The sequence below is a fragment of the Ictidomys tridecemlineatus genome, chromosome 2 (genome assembly GCF_052094955.1).
Source record: "Ictidomys tridecemlineatus isolate mIctTri1 chromosome 2, mIctTri1.hap1, whole genome shotgun sequence".
Lineage (NCBI taxonomy): Eukaryota > Metazoa > Chordata > Mammalia > Rodentia > Sciuridae > Ictidomys > Ictidomys tridecemlineatus.
The window spans coordinates 40737312-40756348 of NC_135478.1; the positions used below are offsets into that span (position 1 = coordinate 40737312).

The 19037-nt window shown below is 35.1% G+C and overlaps 1 protein-coding gene across 7 annotated transcripts in view; it reads left to right on the forward strand.

The window, feature by feature from the left end:
- Satb1 (SATB homeobox 1) overlaps positions 1–19037 on the forward strand; it is a 95560-nt gene that overhangs the window by 48332 nt on the left and 28191 nt on the right. For all 7 annotated transcript variants that reach the window (XM_021731515.3, XM_021731516.3, XM_021731511.3 and 4 more), the window contains exons 7-9: positions 1078–1532; positions 9066–9278; positions 17180–17335. In XM_021731515.3, the coding sequence (XP_021587190.1) occupies positions 1078–1532; positions 9066–9278; positions 17180–17335 (824 nt within the window). The remainder of the gene's footprint in view (positions 1–1077; positions 1533–9065; positions 9279–17179; positions 17336–19037) is intronic.

Consider the following 19037-nt stretch of genomic DNA (forward strand, 5'->3'; position numbering starts at 1 on the left):
TGGAAAGACTTTTGCCTATTTACATCGAGCTCCATGCTTAACCTTTCCAGACCAGAGCATCAAACCAATCTCCCTGTAGCAGCAAAAAATTTGCTGCACTTAGATCTGATACTCAGCCAGTCCACACGTGGGATCCAGCTAAGGGAGAAGCATTTGGCCTGGGCAGGTGGAAATAAATTGCAGAATTGTGGCAGCATCACTGCTGTCCCAGAATGATTCCCTGCTCCTTCCTTGCAGAATTATCTGTAGTGTCTGGTGATAGCCCCAGCTTCTCGAGAAAACATTTGGGTCTTAGCAACACTGGAGGTACCATGTTGTTACACGGTACATCGTTTGCTTCATTCTAAGAAATACTTGCAGATAAACCTCCTGTCTGTGTTGGTTAGAATTAACTGAAACAAGACACAGAAGATACTCAGAACAGTGCTCAGTTATTATTGTTGTTATGCCCATTTTTATTACATCTTTATAGACCAACCACTTCTTTATACTCACTGCTACATAAAAATTGAACATAGGATATATTTTATGTCATCTTTTTTTTTTCCTTTCACACCTTTTGCCTAAACTACTAAGGTTAATATATAACACACGAAAATATTTGTAAATTTCTTTTCTCTAGTTGCTTGTTACCAGAAGCTTATTTTCTTAGCTTGGCTCACTGTTTCTAGTTTGCCATTAAGCAAATGATATTCTTCTAGAAGTCATTTTAATATAAACATCATTGCTTATAAGCCTTCTTGGGGTAATAGATGAGAATGAGAAACAGTTTGACCTTAAAACTAGTTACCAAGAATTTGAATATAGTAGGTTTTATGCCTTAAATATAAAGCACGCTTAAAAAAATGGAGACCAGGAGTGTCGTCCCACTTTCAGTCTGTAGGATTGCTCAGAAGAGGAAAACCAAGATGAAGCCTGGTGAGTCCTGTCTTGAAATTGTTTGGGTTTTATTGGACTCTTCATTGTACCTTGTGTCTACTGTCTTTTGGTTTTTAATTGAGGAAACGATCAGAAATTCCTATCAATTTACACATCATTGTTGGCTGAACATGATTTTTTATTTTTTGTCCACTTTAGTCGAAATGGATAGTCTTTCTGAGCTATCCCAGCAAGGTGCCAACCATGTCAACTTTGGCCAGCAGCCGGTCCCAGGGAACACAGCTGAGCAGCCTCCGTCCCCCGCACAGCTCTCCCATGGCAGCCAGCCCTCTGTCCGGACCCCTCTTCCAAACCTGCACCCTGGGCTGGTATCAACGCCTATCAGTCCTCAGCTGGTCAACCAGCAGCTGGTGATGGCCCAGCTACTGAATCAGCAGTATGCAGTGAATAGACTATTAGCCCAGCAGTCCTTAAACCAACAGTACTTGAACCACCCTCCCCCTGTCAGTAGATCTATGAATAAGCCTTTGGAGCAACAGGTTTCAACCAACACAGAGGTGTCTTCCGAAATCTACCAGTGGGTTCGTGATGAACTGAAACGAGCAGGAATCTCCCAGGCAGTGTTTGCACGTGTGGCTTTTAACAGAACTCAGGTCAGTTCCCTTCTGTCTGAACATGGCTCTGCTCTCTCTCTCCTTCCCCTCTCGCCTTTCTTTAATCTCATCTATGCTCGTGTTTATTCTTGTACTCGACAGTGACTCTTTCTCTTCAAGATGTGATCATATTGCTTGTTCGTAGTGGCACCTAGTTTTTAGCACTCCTTTCCCTACGCTATAGCCCCTCTATCAAGGGAAAGTGATAAACAACAAATTGATCTCGAGTCAGAGGCCTTGAAAAAATAAATTAAATATCAGAAATATTTCGAAAGGGGGTATTCGGCATGTTTTATATAGCAGAATCATACACTGTTATTTATTAAGGAAAGTTTCATGACTTGGTTGAGGTCAGGGGTAGTATTCCAAGATTATAGCATAATGTCTTTTCTGTGTTTCCACTCATATCAGACTTCAGTGTATAAATGTGCTTTGTGGAAGTTCTTCTACAGTTTTTTTTTTTTTTTTTTTTTGACACTTGGGAGCTCAAAAGCAATTTCTGGCATGGATTTCTAAGCAGCCATTTTGAAAGAAAATAATAAGACTTATTAGTATAAAATGCTTCTTAGTTTTGTTCTCCCTCAGATTATGTTAGTGTTCTTCCATACCTCATTCTTGAGGCTAGAGATCAGCACACTATTATCTTTAAGAGGCCCAATAATAAATATTTTAGGCTTTGAGGGCCATAAAATCCCTCCCACATGGTAGAGTGACAAGCAGCAGGAGATAATGAATGGGTGTGGGTATGGTGGCGTTTTCAGTCAGACTATCCACAGAACAGGCAGTGAGGTAGGGGCAGTCTACAGACCTTGGTTTGCAGACCCATTTTTAGACTTCCCATTGAGATCTGTGTATATCCCTAGGGTTTTACACTCGTATCCTCCTGCGAGAATTCCTGTGGAGCCGTTAGTTTAGACCATATTTAGAGAGACATAGAGGAAAGGCAGTATGTGATAGGAGACATCATAAGAAAAAACACTTGAGAAGCCCTAAACAAATTGATTTTATTAAACTGTGCATGAGAGGGCTCTTCCTTTGTTTGGAAACTGGTATGATACATATAGTGTTTATTTTTGTCCAAGGCACACTACAAAACTAGAAGAGTGGGTAATTTTGATTAGACTGAGGACTTAAGATTTTTTTTCCAACTTGTTTTGCCACTGTCCCTTTTGTCAATCTGTTTTTGTTTTTTGGCCTGACTCATACTTTCATGTTTAAGTTATTTTGCTTAGTATATGATGATAAGAATAAAATACTTATACAAAAATAATCTATCAATTCCTTGTTGGCAGAGTTTCCATACCTAAGAGAATCCCAGCTGTGACTTATTTTTGGCTTGCCTTAACTCGATTGGGCATTAGGAGACCTGACAAAGCCTTTAATTCAGTGTTTGTTTTTGGTTTCTTCATCTGTTTTTTTTTTTTTTTTTTACACCATGGGTGTAGCTTTAAAAGGGCAGCCACACATGGTTATGTTTCGGGTTGAAATTGTATGGTTTTTACGTAGTTCCATATTTTTACTGTTTAAAAACTTTTCAATATTAGCTTGTACATTTCATATGACACCTAAATTCAGTGTGTGTGTGTGTGGGTGGGGGGGATAATTATTAAATAAAATGAATGAATGAATGAATCAAAAGTCAGCTCTTTAGATATTTCTGTTTCTGGTGGTATTTTTTATTTTTGTGAATATGATAACTCAGTATTGGGCCAAAAAAAAAAAAAGGACTTTACATAAAAGTCCAGTAATGCTTGTTGGATTCAATTAAAAACTCACAGGCAAAGATAACATTGACATGGACACAAATTATAGACATAGATTTACTGATAAGTTTGAAAAATTGAGCAAATAGTTGCATCTTAAAGCATGAAGGAAAGAACATTTTATATGGTGAGGGATGCCAGGAGAGTTGGGATAAGAAGAGAGTCTCCATCATTGTGGTTTTTCTTCTGGGTTGTGATGTTACCACTATTATTGTGAAAAGTTGACCAGTTTTTTTTTTTGTTTTTTTTTTTTGCCTTTGGTTCTTATACTGAAAATTTTCAGATATCTATAGGACTTATTTATTAGAAGAAACGTAGAATTTTCTCCTGCTATACCAAATTAATCTCTTTTAAAGATAGTTATCTCTGTGGTTAATATTCAAAAACAGTAATTTTATTTTTTCCAAGGGTGAAAAGAGAATGATAATCCTATTTTTGAATAGTTAATGTAGAACAAAATAATTACCAAAAAGTTATTTGGAGCCCTGGGTTATAAAAGTGTTAGGTTTTTAAACTTGGTAGTTGGTCCTTCTCAGTAGAAGTAGGTGTTGGGCCATAATGGAAGCCGTTTGATTTAAATAGCAGTGATTTGTTATGTATATTTAAGTGTTCACTGGTAGAGGGGCTAGCTTTTGCACACACAAGCATGTATGTATTTTCAGCAGTCATACTTAAAAATCACACACACGCATACATACACACAGCTGCATTTATTTTAATGATTATGCATTCATATGAATGCATGTAGTGTGTTTATTTCAAAGTGTATGCATTTCAATAAAAGCAGGTGCAGAGTGAGTATGGTGTGAGTGTGGAGTACGAAAATACACATGCTAATGCATATGTATAGAAGAGGAGCTCTGCAGAGTTAAATCACACATCACACACTTGTGTGCACTTATTACAATGTGCAATTCCAATTTCAGGTTTTAAAAAAAATTAATGTAAAATATGTACATAAAATGTAAAGTTACATAGTTGGATAAAGATATTGTACTCCATAAACAGTATGTTGAGATATTAATATAATAGCATGGTTATGAATTGAGAATCATTTTAGTCACTGACACCTCTGAATGACTTTAAAAGCTTTGATTTCATGTTTCAACTCTTAATTGAAAATTTTTTCATCATCTTAATAGGGTTTCCCAAATTAAAACATCATCTTCTCTTAAAACTTTCATACATAACTATTTTTTTTATACATAACTATTTTAAAGTCTGTCTTTTCTGAAAATTTATGATGAAATTTATAAAATTACTTGTTCTAAGGAATTTCCTTCCTTCTGAATTGATGGGCATATGTTCTTTAATTGCTATTGAAGACACCAGCTTTTAGCATGTCATTCATACAGTTATGCCTACTTGATGTCTTTTTAATGGAAACCAATGGCTAAAAGTCATTGCCACAGCTTCTGTATTGATACTTTTCAATTCACCTCTCTGTAATATTGCTATTTAAAGGTTGTGATACAAGAAAATACATTCTTTAATATCCCCCTTTTTAAAAAAAAATAAATAAAACCGAGTTTCACTGTGATCCCACTCTGTGGCTTTTTTTCCCTCTTTTCTCCTACTTCTCTGGTCTTTGGCACACTTTATTTTCCAGTAAAATAAAGAATGAAGATGGATTATTCAAAACTGATAACAGTAATGGACCATCATGTAATGTTTTATTGAATTTGAGTTCTGTAAATTATGTGGTGGAGAGAAATTTGCCTGCTTAAGTATAACAGAAATTGCTACTGTGTTCCTATAATTCTTCACAGTGTAATTTAAGAAAAGTCCACTATCCATGTCACTATTGAATAAAAGGTAAAAAGGTGCTATTACCCCAACGTGACAGCTCTCAATTAGCCTACCTAAGGACAGAGATAAATGGGTCTACTTATAACTTACTTGGCATGAGTCCCAAGGAGTGGGTGGAGTTTGAAAATACTCTTTCACCTGGACATGTGATTAAAAATTCACCAAGGGACAGAGATAGGTAGGCTTGAAGACTATTCTATGTATTTTCTTTTTAGGAAGGAGGTTTCATAAAATCATATTTTCTTTCTGAGGGCTTTGAAGTTCCATGAAGCTGATAAAATCTATTTGAATCAGTGATTATGTTCAAAGAGGAGACAAACGGGAGGCCAGACAGGCTTTTTGTTCGGATTGGCAGTCTCTTTTGCTTATCTACTGTTTTAAAGAATTCATAATTAGCTTTTGGAAGTACTGATAATATTTATTGAAGTTTTTTTTCTTTCTCTTACAATTACTAATGAATTTTACTCGTAATAACTTGTAAACTCTTGTTGGAATGTAAAAAAACAAAGGTTTAGGAATTCAGTAAATTCATTCTTTAATTGAAAAAAAATAGCATTCTTACTTAACCACTATGTAATGACAATGTGGAATAATTTTTATGTTTTCATGTATAGAGCACACATCTAATTATTTGTAAGATATGAAGTCCCAATGAAAAGCAGCTTCTCATTTCCAATAAAATTAATATTCATGAGGTGCTGGTAACTTCCTACGTAAGATATAAGTCCTCTAGTTCTTTTTAGAACAAGAAATAGGCTAATAATTTTGTTTAGTTTAACAGATTTATTGAGCATCTATGATGCATAATATTGATGATATGATATATGCACAGTATTGATGATAATTACTAACATAATGATGGCCTTTACATACTCTTGGTGGTGTTATTGTTGTTGTTAGTATGAAGAAGGATTTTTTGGTAAGATTCCTCTGTCAACCATGAGGAATTACTACAAATTACCTGACCTAGCTTGGCAAGTCTGTACTATATTTTCAACTATAGAAAATGGGAAGTGGACGTCACATACGTCTTGAATCCTTAAATGCAAGTATTCAAAAAACAGTGACCTAAATAGGATCAAAATGTACATTCCCTGCTAGTAGGGTTCTGATAGTAATCATTTTGCATCCAGAAGTATTCTAAAGTGACTTTTTTTTTTTTTGTTAACACTAATCAAATGTTTTCTCACAATATTTTCAAGCATTTCCACCAGGGGGCACTCCCCTCATTGAAAGCTCTGGGCCAAAAAAAAAAAAAAAAAAAAAAAAAGATTTCTAAAATACAGGAGATTGTCCACACTGGCCACTTTAGAGCTCTTGGAGAGTTCCAGGGTTTGAAACATTGCTTCAGACCATCAGCAAACTCCAGGCAGAAAAACTGTACTTGTTCCAGTAGGACAATTAATTTAAGTGGAAATAAAATGCTTTGTTCCTGCAATACTTTTATGCTTAAATGAGAAGGCATGCCAGTATCAAAATATGGACAATAAGTAGAAAACTTTCTAAATCCTCTCGCCAGTGACACACTATCTCCTCCTCTAAGTCATACTGGCATGACTTTGTCTCACATTAACAAGACTTGAGAGAACAGTATTTATTTTTTCATTTGTTTGATTTTCTCACTGTAGATTTCTGCTTCTTTGGGAAACATTGGCAATAGAAATATGTGATCTATTACCTTGTTATTTAAGATTTTAAAATGTCTAATTTCAAGTTTCTGAAATAGAAAAGTATTCTAAATACTTACAGGATACCTTTTGCCCCAATTTATTTTTTTTTAATTATTAAAGTATTAGTATAAATAAACATCTCACAAAGTGTCACATAACTTTTCAATGAAGGCACACCCAGAGTGCTAACAATTACTATTAGAATTTACACCTGGGTGGCATATCTTCTTCACATTTCTATTATATTTGCAGTCTTTTTTCCTTTTTTTTTGCAATCTGTATAAACATAATTATTAGGTTTAATAAATATCAAACCCTTATGTGGTAGGTATTATGTTGAGATGACAAAAATGAATATTGTTCTGAAGGAATTTATGACATGTCTACAGAACATTTGCATCTCTCTCTCTCTCTCTCTCTCTCTCTCTCTCTCTCTCTCTCTCTCTCTCTCTCTGTTTCTGTGCCATTGATATTCATTGCTTTGCCAAGCACATTTAAAAATACATAACATTTGAGGGGGAGGGGTATTGAGCAAGGGCTATTTTATTACACTTATTGGGGTTTTTTCTTTTTTCCTTGTGACCTGTATGTTTTGATTTGAATATGACATATCAGAAGCACAGTCAATCTAATTAGTTGGCCTTGTGCAAATTAAATAGCTGGTGATTGCCTGTTTGAATTTTAGTTAAATTAACTGCCTATTTTGCTCTTATGTGGAGTTGTGGCACTGCTCTGTAGTATCATGACCCCAGGGACGTGTGCCCTTTGTTCCTTATTTACATTTCTTATGGTGAAACTGAAAGTTCACGTCCAGTTACTAGGTTCTGGTTGCAGTAGACCAGTTGACAGATTTCCTTAAAGTTAACTCTTTAGCCTCCCCAAATATGTCAAAGTTTTATTTTAAAATACCAGCTTATAAATCATTTTAAAAGTGGACAGTGCTTTTATACTACCTATACCCAAATGTTATATTTAGGCAGGGTGGTACATTATCTTTACGAATTAGAAATAAAACAAGGTTTGTACTTCTAAGAAAATAAATTTTTTAAAAAATACCTTCAATGTTATAGCCTTGGGCTCTATCATTTTGATAAGACACTTTCTACAAGATTATTGCAAAGTGGATTTGCAAATTATATAGAACTCTTGTTGAAATTTTATTCTGAGATATATTATGAGAAACCGAGTTTCTGGCTAAGTGAAAAAAACATACTATTCCAAGTATTAGTCTATGTACAAGATTGAAGAGACAAGGGCTGCTCAGCTCTTACAAAATGGCCTGAAAAAATTTCCAATACTTTTGTTGTTTGTTATCCCTTAAGCATAGTGCAAAAGATGACCACATTTTTTTTTTAAAGAAGTCCTTTCAAAAGTTAAAAAAAAATTCGTTGAAAAATAATGCTGTATTATTTGGGGAAGAAAGGCTCCTAAGAGGAGTTATCTGGTGGTTTATAAATTTCTTGTGTCACCGGTAATTATTTTTATTAACTAAGAAGTTTGATAATTACAGAACTTGAGAATATTCTTTTCCTGGGTATGCTATGATGGATTTTTGCAGTGTGGGAAAATGGTTATTGCAGGTTTTACCTGTGGTTTCCAAAGTTCAAAAATTCAACCTGTTACCCAGTAGATTAGCATAGCAAGATGGTACTTAGAATCCTTTGGGGGATAGTCTGTGGTTTCCTTTAAATGGCAAATTGAAAGGGCCACCTGGTGTCATTAACTTTGATGATTTGAAGATTAAGGAGTATGTTAAATATTGCTTGTGAAAATACAGTATAAACCTTAAGAGAAGCTTTAGTAATATTTCTTTTTTTTTTCCTCCTGATAGGTCACAGTTAATTTTCTTCACAAGTTTTACTTAACTGCCCTAGAAATGGCTTTGTATCTTTACATATGGAGCTTGTTGGCATTCCACTGCCTTTGTCTAGGCAGCTTGAGAACTATACAGTTCACTGCTATTGTATTATGAGGATTTCATTTATTCTTAACTTCCCTCCATCGTCTCTCTGTGAAAGATTTCATGGCAAGTTAAGCTACTCAAAGGAAGGAGACCAATTAGGCAGTTTCAGTTTATGTTATATGTAAAGCAGATGCTTAATAAAATTAAGAATACAATTGAGGCTCTCTTCTCCACCACTTCAGTTGTAACTAATGTATTCCCATGTAGAATTCATGCCTCTGACGGGTTCACTTTCCAAACCCAGTGGAGAAGGAGGGGGGAGGATCCTCTCTGGCTGGACTGGGCACACGAGGGAGCAGGCTCACCCTCTGCCTTTTATTCCCTACAGGGCTTGCTTTCAGAAATCCTCCGGAAGGAAGAGGACCCCAAGACTGCATCCCAGTCTTTGCTGGTAAACCTTCGGGCTATGCAGAATTTCTTGCAGTTACCAGAAGCAGAAAGGGACCGAATATACCAGGATGAAAGGGAAAGGAGCTTGAACGCTGCCTCCGCCATGGGTCCTGCGCCCCTGATAAGCACACCACCCAGCCGCCCTCCCCAGGTGCCATCTCCTCTTCTTTGCCACTCCTTTTCCCCCCTCTTTCCTCTTTTTTAATGTTTAAGGAAGAATCTCAAGAAATCAGGTAGCTAGCTGGCTAGCTAGGTTTTTGTTTTGTTTTTTAAATTTCGTAGAGATTCTTGAAATTTAGTCCCGAATTACTAATTCTTATATAAAAACAATAAGCTACTAATTAGAGGAAAGAAAATTGCTTTGTGTTGCTCCATTCTCTCTGGGTTCTCTTAGGGTGAAAAGGAGTCATGAAGTGGGATATCTGTCTCCACTACTAAAATACTTCTTCACTTAAGAAGTATTTTAAACTCAGTAGAAAAAAAAAGGATAAAGTCAGTTTTATCCCTACCAGTTTTAGAACTGCCATTTGAATAGTAAATAAATAAAAATAAATAAGTAATTCCATTTGTATTTATGCTCTCCAATACGAACTGCAGCTGGTACCAATTACACATCATCTCATTTGTAATCTTTCATAATTAAGTTTAATACCATCCTCGAAGGCAGCTTTAAATGGGGCTGATAAGGAATTCCATCTATATTCCCAGAAATGGGCACATTTTCAGTTTTTTCCAAATTTCTCCACTTTTTTTAAATGGAAGGAAAAAAGTCACCTTTTCGGTAACTTTATGTGTATGTACATCTGTATTATGATTTTTGAAATCGGGTTTCAAAAATAGCTTCATAACTATTATGAGAATTCAAGAAGTTAATTTTCAGTTCAAACCATTAGGTAAAAGTTTGATAGTGGATTAGACTCAAACTTCACAAGCAGATGTATTTACTTACATTGTTTAAGGTCAACTAAACATGTTTAATGTGTTTAAATAAGGTCAGCTTCGATGGATAAAAATTGAATGTGGAATACAGATTCAAAGTATTCACATAACACAATGTCATCATGAAATTAACTATTTTCATCAATAGTAAAAAGAAAATCTCGTATTTCCAAGGACAGAAATCTAGAGAAAGCCTATTCAGCACTAAAGAATGAAACTGCTACAGAAATTCCACAAATGAGGAAAAGACATAATATTCAACCACTGTTGAGGGTCTGAAAGTGTTTATCATAATGTTCAGAAACGATGACTTTTTAGAAATGTCAACAAAATCTATTTTCTCCATTTTATTTAATGAAAATGGTATTGATGTCTATATGAGCAAATTATAAGGAAGCCATTGTTGTACTTGTGAATAAAAACTTCATGTTTCTCTGGGAGAGAAGCATGGTAGCTCCCTACATACCTGCCTGCCTACATACACACAGTAATGGAGTTTTATCTATAGATCCTTCTATAAAAATATTTCCTAAAATATAAAGAATGATGAATTTTTTTATTTACTTTTTGTAAGAGTGATGGAACAAAAAAAAGTATTTTACCTGGGACTTGGTTTTACACTTTTTTTGTTGTTGTTTTTGGCAGTACTTAAGAGTTAATACACTTTGGTCAGTTTTGTTCCTCTAGTTAACACTAGCCAGCTTCTGGGCAGAAATTTAATTTGCTTATCACCCCATTGGCAGTGCTCATAAAAGAATGACTTACCGAAGACCAATGTGCATTTCAACACTGAGCATCTTTTTAAAAACTCTGCCCAAATATTTAACTTAATGATTCCTTAATACACAAATTCAAAATATTCTTTTGTAAACTTCTGATTTTTCTAGGATTTTGAGGGTTTCCATTGCTTTTCAAATGGGATTATGCTATCAATATTCATTAGCCAAGGTTTCTCTATAGCCAAAATTACACTAATTTTTATTAAGTGATACTTATTTTCATATATGCTTAAGATACAATGGGGATAGTTTTCCCATCTGTGTGTATAAAGACATTGCTTTCTGTGGTAAGCTGGGATAGAAAAAAATATATAATTCCTTTTGATGTGAATTACTGATTACTTAGTTGAGCTACCCTTACCTGCATTTGTTTGTTCTCAAGAAGGGTGGAGATCAAACTAAAGTATGTAGATACTACTAATTATTCTTAGTGGAATTTTTTCAAAAAAATATGTTTTTATTAATGCAGTATTATTGGCAATCTAACCAAATTCTGAAATGATTATCTGATATATGTACATATGTTCCATTTTATTTCATAGCTATAACGTAAATCTTTAAGGTATGCTGTTTTCCTCAGGGAGAATCCTTTTGCATTACTTAATGTTATTGTAATAAAACTCACTACCAATGTGTTCGCATTTTACCCTTTAACGGTGATTCAGTGAATTAAATTTTAAGATATTCTTGACATATTAAAGGAATTATTACTGCAAAATGAGTACTTTGGATTTGGGGAAAACATGCTAAGTTGAAATCGAATGCTTAAGCTGGAACCAATAGACCACACAAATAAAAGTGGTTTTAAAAATATGCTAATTACAAGTGACTAAAATGGAAAGAACAAAATGGAGGAAACCACAGATACACAAACAGATTACAAGACTGTGCCTTCTTTAATTATATATTTTGCTGGAGAAGAGTTTGTGTGAAATCACCATACATTTCATTTCCCCTAAATGAAGAGATTTGAAACAAATCTTTGACTTGAGTTGATTGACCTGATTTCTTACTATAAAGAATTGTGAGTCAAAGGGAGAGAGGCCTTTAGTGACTCAGGGAAGGCCCAGACTACCTGTAGGCCTGAAAAGCTGATTGTCTGCAGCTCTTTGTAAGGTATAGGTCACACCTGAACCTGACTTTGGAATGCCCTTAGGCAGGACCCGATCAAACAAGCGAAGAACTCTTGGGGTATTTGAATTCTAAGTTATCTTCAGGGAGGGATTGCTCTGTCTAGGGGAATCCAAATAGCTTCTAGGAGTACTCCACCTGAGAAGACTTAGATCCGACTCAGGAAACAACGGAGCTCTTGACTGGCCCTGCCCAGGTTCAGGCCCTCCTCTGCACACCTGTCCCTTGTCCTCCAATGGCAGCAACCTTGCCATGGGCTTTGCCCTCTGCCTGTGGCAGTAACCTCTGGGCCAGACATGTTTGCTGAAAGCATTTTTTCACAATTTCCATGCTTTAATTCAAGGAGTAAGAATACCGTGCACTTGATAATGGTTCACAGTTTTCTAAGCACCTTCATATACATTAATTCATGAAATCCTCAAATCAGCCTTTTGCTAGGAGAAAAAGGAGAAACCCAAGTGTAAGGTTTAATTAAAGTTTTCAAATGCCCTATGAAGTCTCATCCTTTCCTCTGCTGCAAGCCACCTCCTCAAAATACAAATAAACTTATGTAAGAAAGGGTAAAATGGAACTTGAGGGCTCTGTTTTGTCCTGGGGATGAGAAGGTGTATTGTTAGATTAGGAAGAGGAACACATGTGAAAACATTGTTCTGGGAAAATAAATGAGATATTTGACAAATGATCCACATGGGAAAACTTTGAATAATGTCATTTCTGGGATTATGAAGACAGTACCCCTTCCAAACTATGGTCATAAGAAAATACCTGGGAGAACCCAGTCCCCTCAAAGTTTCCTGGTCCTAAAGGTTTCTTTTCTGACTATGCTTTGCAGATTTTCCTAATGAGTTTATTAGAGGAAGTTTATTAATAATAATTAATGATTATTTTCTCAGAATGATTTGTTCTACTGAACAGATTAGTTTTAAGTTGATGATTTCTACCTTAGGTATGCTTATTCTGGTTTTATTTGTGTAATTTTATACATGTGAGTTTTGGAGTTAAATTAATTTTGCAGTTTTATTTTCCATAAGGAGAGTTTGAAAGTATATAATTATCAAGTTATAACTAGTATATGAATTATATATTTTTTCTTTTTTTTTAACATTTCATGTAATTCTTTAGCTTATCAAGTAAGGTATGATATTTCATAACAGTGCTTCTAGAAAATGATCAAAGTTCATATAAGGAATATATAATTAACCTGGTAGCTACACCATTAGCATTTCTTTACAACAAATACCTCTCAAATATAATGAAACATACATTCATCTTAATTTCAGGTTCCATTACAGGTATGAACTTAACACTTGATAAAAGTTTTATTTGTTACGGATCCCTTGGGAAACATTAAAATCCTACTTAGGTGCTTATAAAATGCTTCTCATCAATAGTCATCTTTAAAAAAGCTATAAGTCTTCAAAAGTCTGTTTGGAAAGTAATTAGCATTGTTCCTATGAAAGAAAAAGAGTCCAAGAAGATCAAAACATGATACCAAAGACAGTATTAATATAAAAAATATGAGTGTGAGGACTATTTTCCGGCACTAATAAGCATGCTACAGGATAGCATGTTTCTGACACAGGATTACTAAGAAAACATTTGTAGTTTGAATATCTTAGAAAATAAATTCAAGTTGGATTTTGAACATTACGTTTTTAAACCCATGAGCTTCTGAAACTCAAACGTTAATGAGCTAGATTTAGCAAATGCCCATCAAAAAGCAGGCCCCACATCTTTCAATAAGTTAAGGATTTTTCGAAGTAAAGAAAGCCCAAGAGCAACGCGGACTCTTTGTAACTCCATAGTCTCTAAGATAAGCACTTACGCCAGACATAAGATTTCATCCTTGAGCTGTGGACAAATCACTTAGCCTCTGTTAAAATAGAATTTTTTCAATTTTAAAATGGAGTGATCCTAATACCTATGCTGGTCTGTTATATAGGTTAAGCAGTTAAGATATATTAACAGAATGCCCAGCACATAATAACTGACTAATAAATGTCCCCAGCCATTATTATCGTAATTATTAAAAGTACATAAAACTTTAACTTTTGTGTATGTGAGAGCTAAAGTGCTTGCAGGCAGTTCCTCATGCATCAAAGAGCAGTAGCACTTTCACCAGTCAAGACCAAAGTAGAGTTCATTTTGTGCAAAGTATGATTCGCGGGTTTAAGCTCGGTAAAATTTTCATGGAAAATTTGTGTTCTATATGATTTTAGTACAATAAAAAGCAGACCTTAGTATTGCACCCTGTCCCCACCAGGGAGGGTAAATAGTAGAAGCTCCCATTCTTAACTACTTCCCTGGCGCCGCTGTAATAATGGAGTAGTACACGCTACCTTGATAAAAGCTATTCAGAAGGCAACTGCATTTATTTCACCTCCTGTGCTATTTGCGGAGAAGAGCTGAAGAGTAGTTTGTTTTGCCTGGAATAAACTACTTTATGAATTTTAATGTGTGATATAATATTAAAAGCTAAACCAGGATTAAAGAAGATTTTTTTTTTGTACTGAGCTAAAATAGTACTTAGTAGAGTGAGGTATAAAAGATTTTTGTTTCCATTTTTACCTGGGGAGAAATTTAGCCTTCATATTTTGAAAAGCTGTCCAACTCAGTTCCCCTTCAGCAATAGCTTCTGTTTGGGGGGAAAAATTATGATTCCAGAATTCTAATAGCTTATCTATGATAAGATACATATCTGGGCCAACAAGAAGTTAAAAAAGATCTCTTCTAAATATTTTTTAAATAAGTGATACAGACAGAGACTTTCTAACTTTATATTTTTTTATAAAGTTTTAACCTCACATTCTTTTTATAAACAATGTTTCATATGTACTTGTTTTCTATGTTTGTTTTGATTGTGTTGGCTGTTAGGAAATGATTATTTGATTTTTTTAAAAAAATAATTTTGAAATCTTGCAATTTCTAACAATTTTTAACAATTTTTAGTGCAAGTTGTAACCACTTTATAAAAAGTGCATTAACCCAAGAAATTTTTAGAAACAGTATATTACAGATTTGAAGTAAAATGATTATAGCCCACTTCAAAGACAAATTCTCAAGTGTAATTTTTACAAAAGAATGAAAATTATTTTAAAAACAAACCAAAACACTGATTCCAAAGCCTGCTCTTCCTAACTATTGCTAACCAGATTGCTACTAAGAAACCGTTTCTTCGTAGGCACTGGACTTTGTGCCCCTACTTCTATAACATCCAATTTTCAAAGCAATTGAAATGGCTTTTCTTTCCTCTTTCATTTAAGCAGTGAGAAAAATAGGTATTAAAAGGGACCCTGTGGGTTGCCTAAACCTTATCCCTCTGCCTCAAAGCAAGACCACCCCAGAGCAAAGTTTTCAATCTCACCAAAGCAACTTTGTAAGCAATTTATGGTAATGCGTTAACTCTTCTAGCTCCTAAAGTGGTGTTTAGCAGATTATTGCTTCAAAGCCTTGTGTGCTTTCTTGGAGGCCTCTAGTCGTTAATGGACCTCTATGAGGGCCCTGGCTTACCATAAGTCCCAGAGTTGGAAAGGGGACTCTGGAGACCCAGCCTGGACTCATGCTGTTCCGTTTCCAGGTAATAGTTGAAAGATGGCAGTGAGGCCCAGGCAGTGGGTCACCTGTTCTGCCTCACCTGCTGTGTCCTCTTCAGGCCTGTTGTCCAGCCTTTCCACACCCTTATCCTTTCCATGCCTAGAGGAAGTAATGTCATGGTGGAAGAATCTACCTCCTCAAGAAAAGTCATAGGTGAATCATTTCGTAAACAGGCTAGAAGTTAGGAGGATTCAGAAAGCACATTTTATACACCAATTAAAAAAAAAGTGAAAAAAGTACATTTCAGAGGGTACTTATATTTATTTCCTTGAGAAGTAAATATCCGGGGATGACCTCTATTCCTCTTTTCATGCCAAATATTTTGGGGATCTGGTAATAGAAACCTGGAAGTCTTACAGGTTGACTAGAGATGTGTGTCATTCAAAGCCAAAAAAAATAAATAAATAAAATAAAAATTTAAAAAATCATCCATTTATCCTAAAATATACTTCATTTTATATTTTCCATAGTATATGTAAGAATTTGTTCAAGATGGCATGAATTTAGAGGATAGAAACCTGGGTTCTGTAAAGAACACTGAGAAGTGAGGTCTTTGATTATTTGGTTGGGAGAAAACATGGTTCTACATCTGTAGGAATTTTTTGCTTTATATTTTCAGTGAAAATTCAGCTGCATAATTTGTATGTAAAGTTTCAAAGCTGGTTCATGTAACCACATAAGAAAATTTGGAGTTAGAAAAACAGTCCTGTCAATAAATTTTGAGGTTGGGATTTGATTTTTCTCCCTAAAATTGTGTGGTATTTTTTCCGGCTGATACCTGTTTATCATTATTATCTGAGGCACTGATACAAGTTTTTTCACTGTACTAATGTATTTGTGAAGTCACTGATTATATATTTTGTGTAACTTACAGTAATGTTCTGTGAAATGTTGTGAAACATTTTCTTATTGTCTAGTTCCACAAGTCAAAAGGAAATAGTTATATACAAGGGTGCCAGGAAAAGATGAAATAATTACACAGAACAGCTTGGACATGCACGTGTGAAATGCAACCAGCCTTTATGATAATTAAGCAAGGCACTCTACCTGTTTCATGGATGGATAGAAGATTTAAATATGCAGTTCTGCAAATGGCTTTGTTATGGAAGATTTTTAAAATGAAACATAAGAGGAAAAGGCATAAAGAAGAGTCTAAAATTAAAAAGGCCATAGTATATAATAGCTATTAGTGATGCAGTTGTCTGTTAGGCATCGGGTACGCAGTGAAGATACCGCAATGTGCATTATGATTTTAATTGTGAATTTCCTTTGTTAGGATTGCAATGGAAGGTAATTGGGAGACAATTAGTTTAGGGGTTTCAAGTCTTTGAAACTATTCTGTTTTCCAGCAAACTTACTTTATGGCATTATAATTCCTGGTTGTCAGCTGGCAGTTGCTGTCACATTACAGATGCAATCACCTGTGACAATGTGACTTCCTTAACTTAAGCAATCTGATCTCAGGGCAATAACTAATGTTGAATGACTGCACTGTTGATCACCTTGATCATAAAAGGAGCAACAGTGTCCAGTTTGGATGCCGAGCCTGAGATGCTTCAAAACAATTTGGCCAATGAAAAATGACAGCCATGTTCAAAATGTTTTGTAGGTGAAAACAGCTACTATTGCCACTGAGAGGAATGGGAAACCAGAGAACAATACCATGAACATTAATGCTTCCATTTATGATGAGATTCAGCAGGAAATGAAGCGCGCTAAAGTGTCCCAAGCACTGTTTGCAAAGGTTGCGGCAACCAAAAGCCAGGTAAGAGCCTCTATTAGGCATTGAGAATGTTTGTCTGTGATGCCTGTGGAATACTCATTAACAGAGGTGTCTATTTTCAATGCGAACTTGCACCACCAAGAGGTCACCGTCTCCAGGAATTATGTACAGAGCTCTGAGATGAAACTGGGTTCAGATGTAGTTTATGTTTGCTTGGCTTTGTTTCCTCCGAGTCATTCCTAGAATAAGGATTTCTCTGTCAATCCCTGAGTCAGTTTATCGTGGCTTTCAGAGGAATATCGTAATGATGGGAGGTTTCTTGGTCCAGTTCATTATAGTAGAATCATTCACTTACTACTGTTTCATTATTACTCAGATGACCTTGATATTATATTCTGCCAATACTAGAGCAAAAGTTACACAGTTTGTTTTGTTCCACTCGGCTGTCTACAGCTATTAGGTGCACTTATTAAAACAAACTGCACACATCTTTACATATTAATGATTTTAGTTTTTCTGTAGATTTATACACAATCCACAAATTGAATTACAATTAGAAAATTTGTTCAATTCTGATGAGTTGGAACTGAACAGACTTGAATTGGAAGAGTTGCAAATCTCTACAAAACAAGATAAAAACAAAAAGACTGTGTTGCCTTTTGTCAGTGTACTGTCGCATATTGATAATTTTTGCTCATCTGTAAGAACAAATTCACAATTGTTTGCAAATGCTTCTCCAAAGCCAAGAATACTTTTTAAAGGACCAGAACTTTCTTCCCCTTTGCAAAGGACTTGATAACAGCGTCAAGGTGAGATTTAGAGGCAACCAAGGGCTCCAGGTGAGATTTAAACAACTTGAAATTTTACACAAGTTATATTTTTATTATCACTAATGAACCCTCTTTTATATAACACCCCAGCTTGTTAATTTGTGGTTAAAATATATACTTCTGGGAGTATTTACAGTATGACGTATTTATAATACAATACCTTTTTAACCTTTCCTAAAATCTTACTCTATTGACATTATTAGTGGTACTTAGTGGGAGTTTTGGTTTTAAAAAATGTTGTTCTTGTTTAAGTTATAGGCTGGATGAAATACTTAAGGGATATCTTGGAAATGTTATATAAAAATGATTAAACTCAAGCTGTGGACTGTAAAAATTATAGCTTTATAGGCCACATGCCTGCCTACCCTTCAATCACTGTCAAAGTGATAATTTCTACAATAATATGTTTCTTTTATTGTGAGATTCTAAACATCAAGTGCTGTTTAAACATTAAACTGAATTGTTTATGTTAGTGCTGTACTCAGCGTGTCATACATCAGGCCACCGTAATCTCTCATGGAATGTAAAATTCTGTCATGAATCATGGCTTGTATATCGGAAATTACTGTAATTTTGATTGGAAATTACAGGGCTCTTGAAATGTTTCTAATTATGATAGAATGTTAGAGCCGCTTCAAACCTGTGTGCTTCTTCAGATGTCTTCATTTACATGCCAAGGCTATGCATTAAGGAGAAGTGTCCTGTTCTCACTTCACCCACCCTCCCTGCACATTCTTGTTTTGACTATTTAGTCTAATTATGATGAGGATCTCTTATTTAAATATATATTATCTTACCTTTCTTTCTGAGTCTACATCTTTTTATTTTCCCCCTGACCTGTTCAATTACCAAGAATAATAGACTTCAGTCCTACAAGGGCCACACACTTTTCCCAAATCTCCAAACCGGAGAAA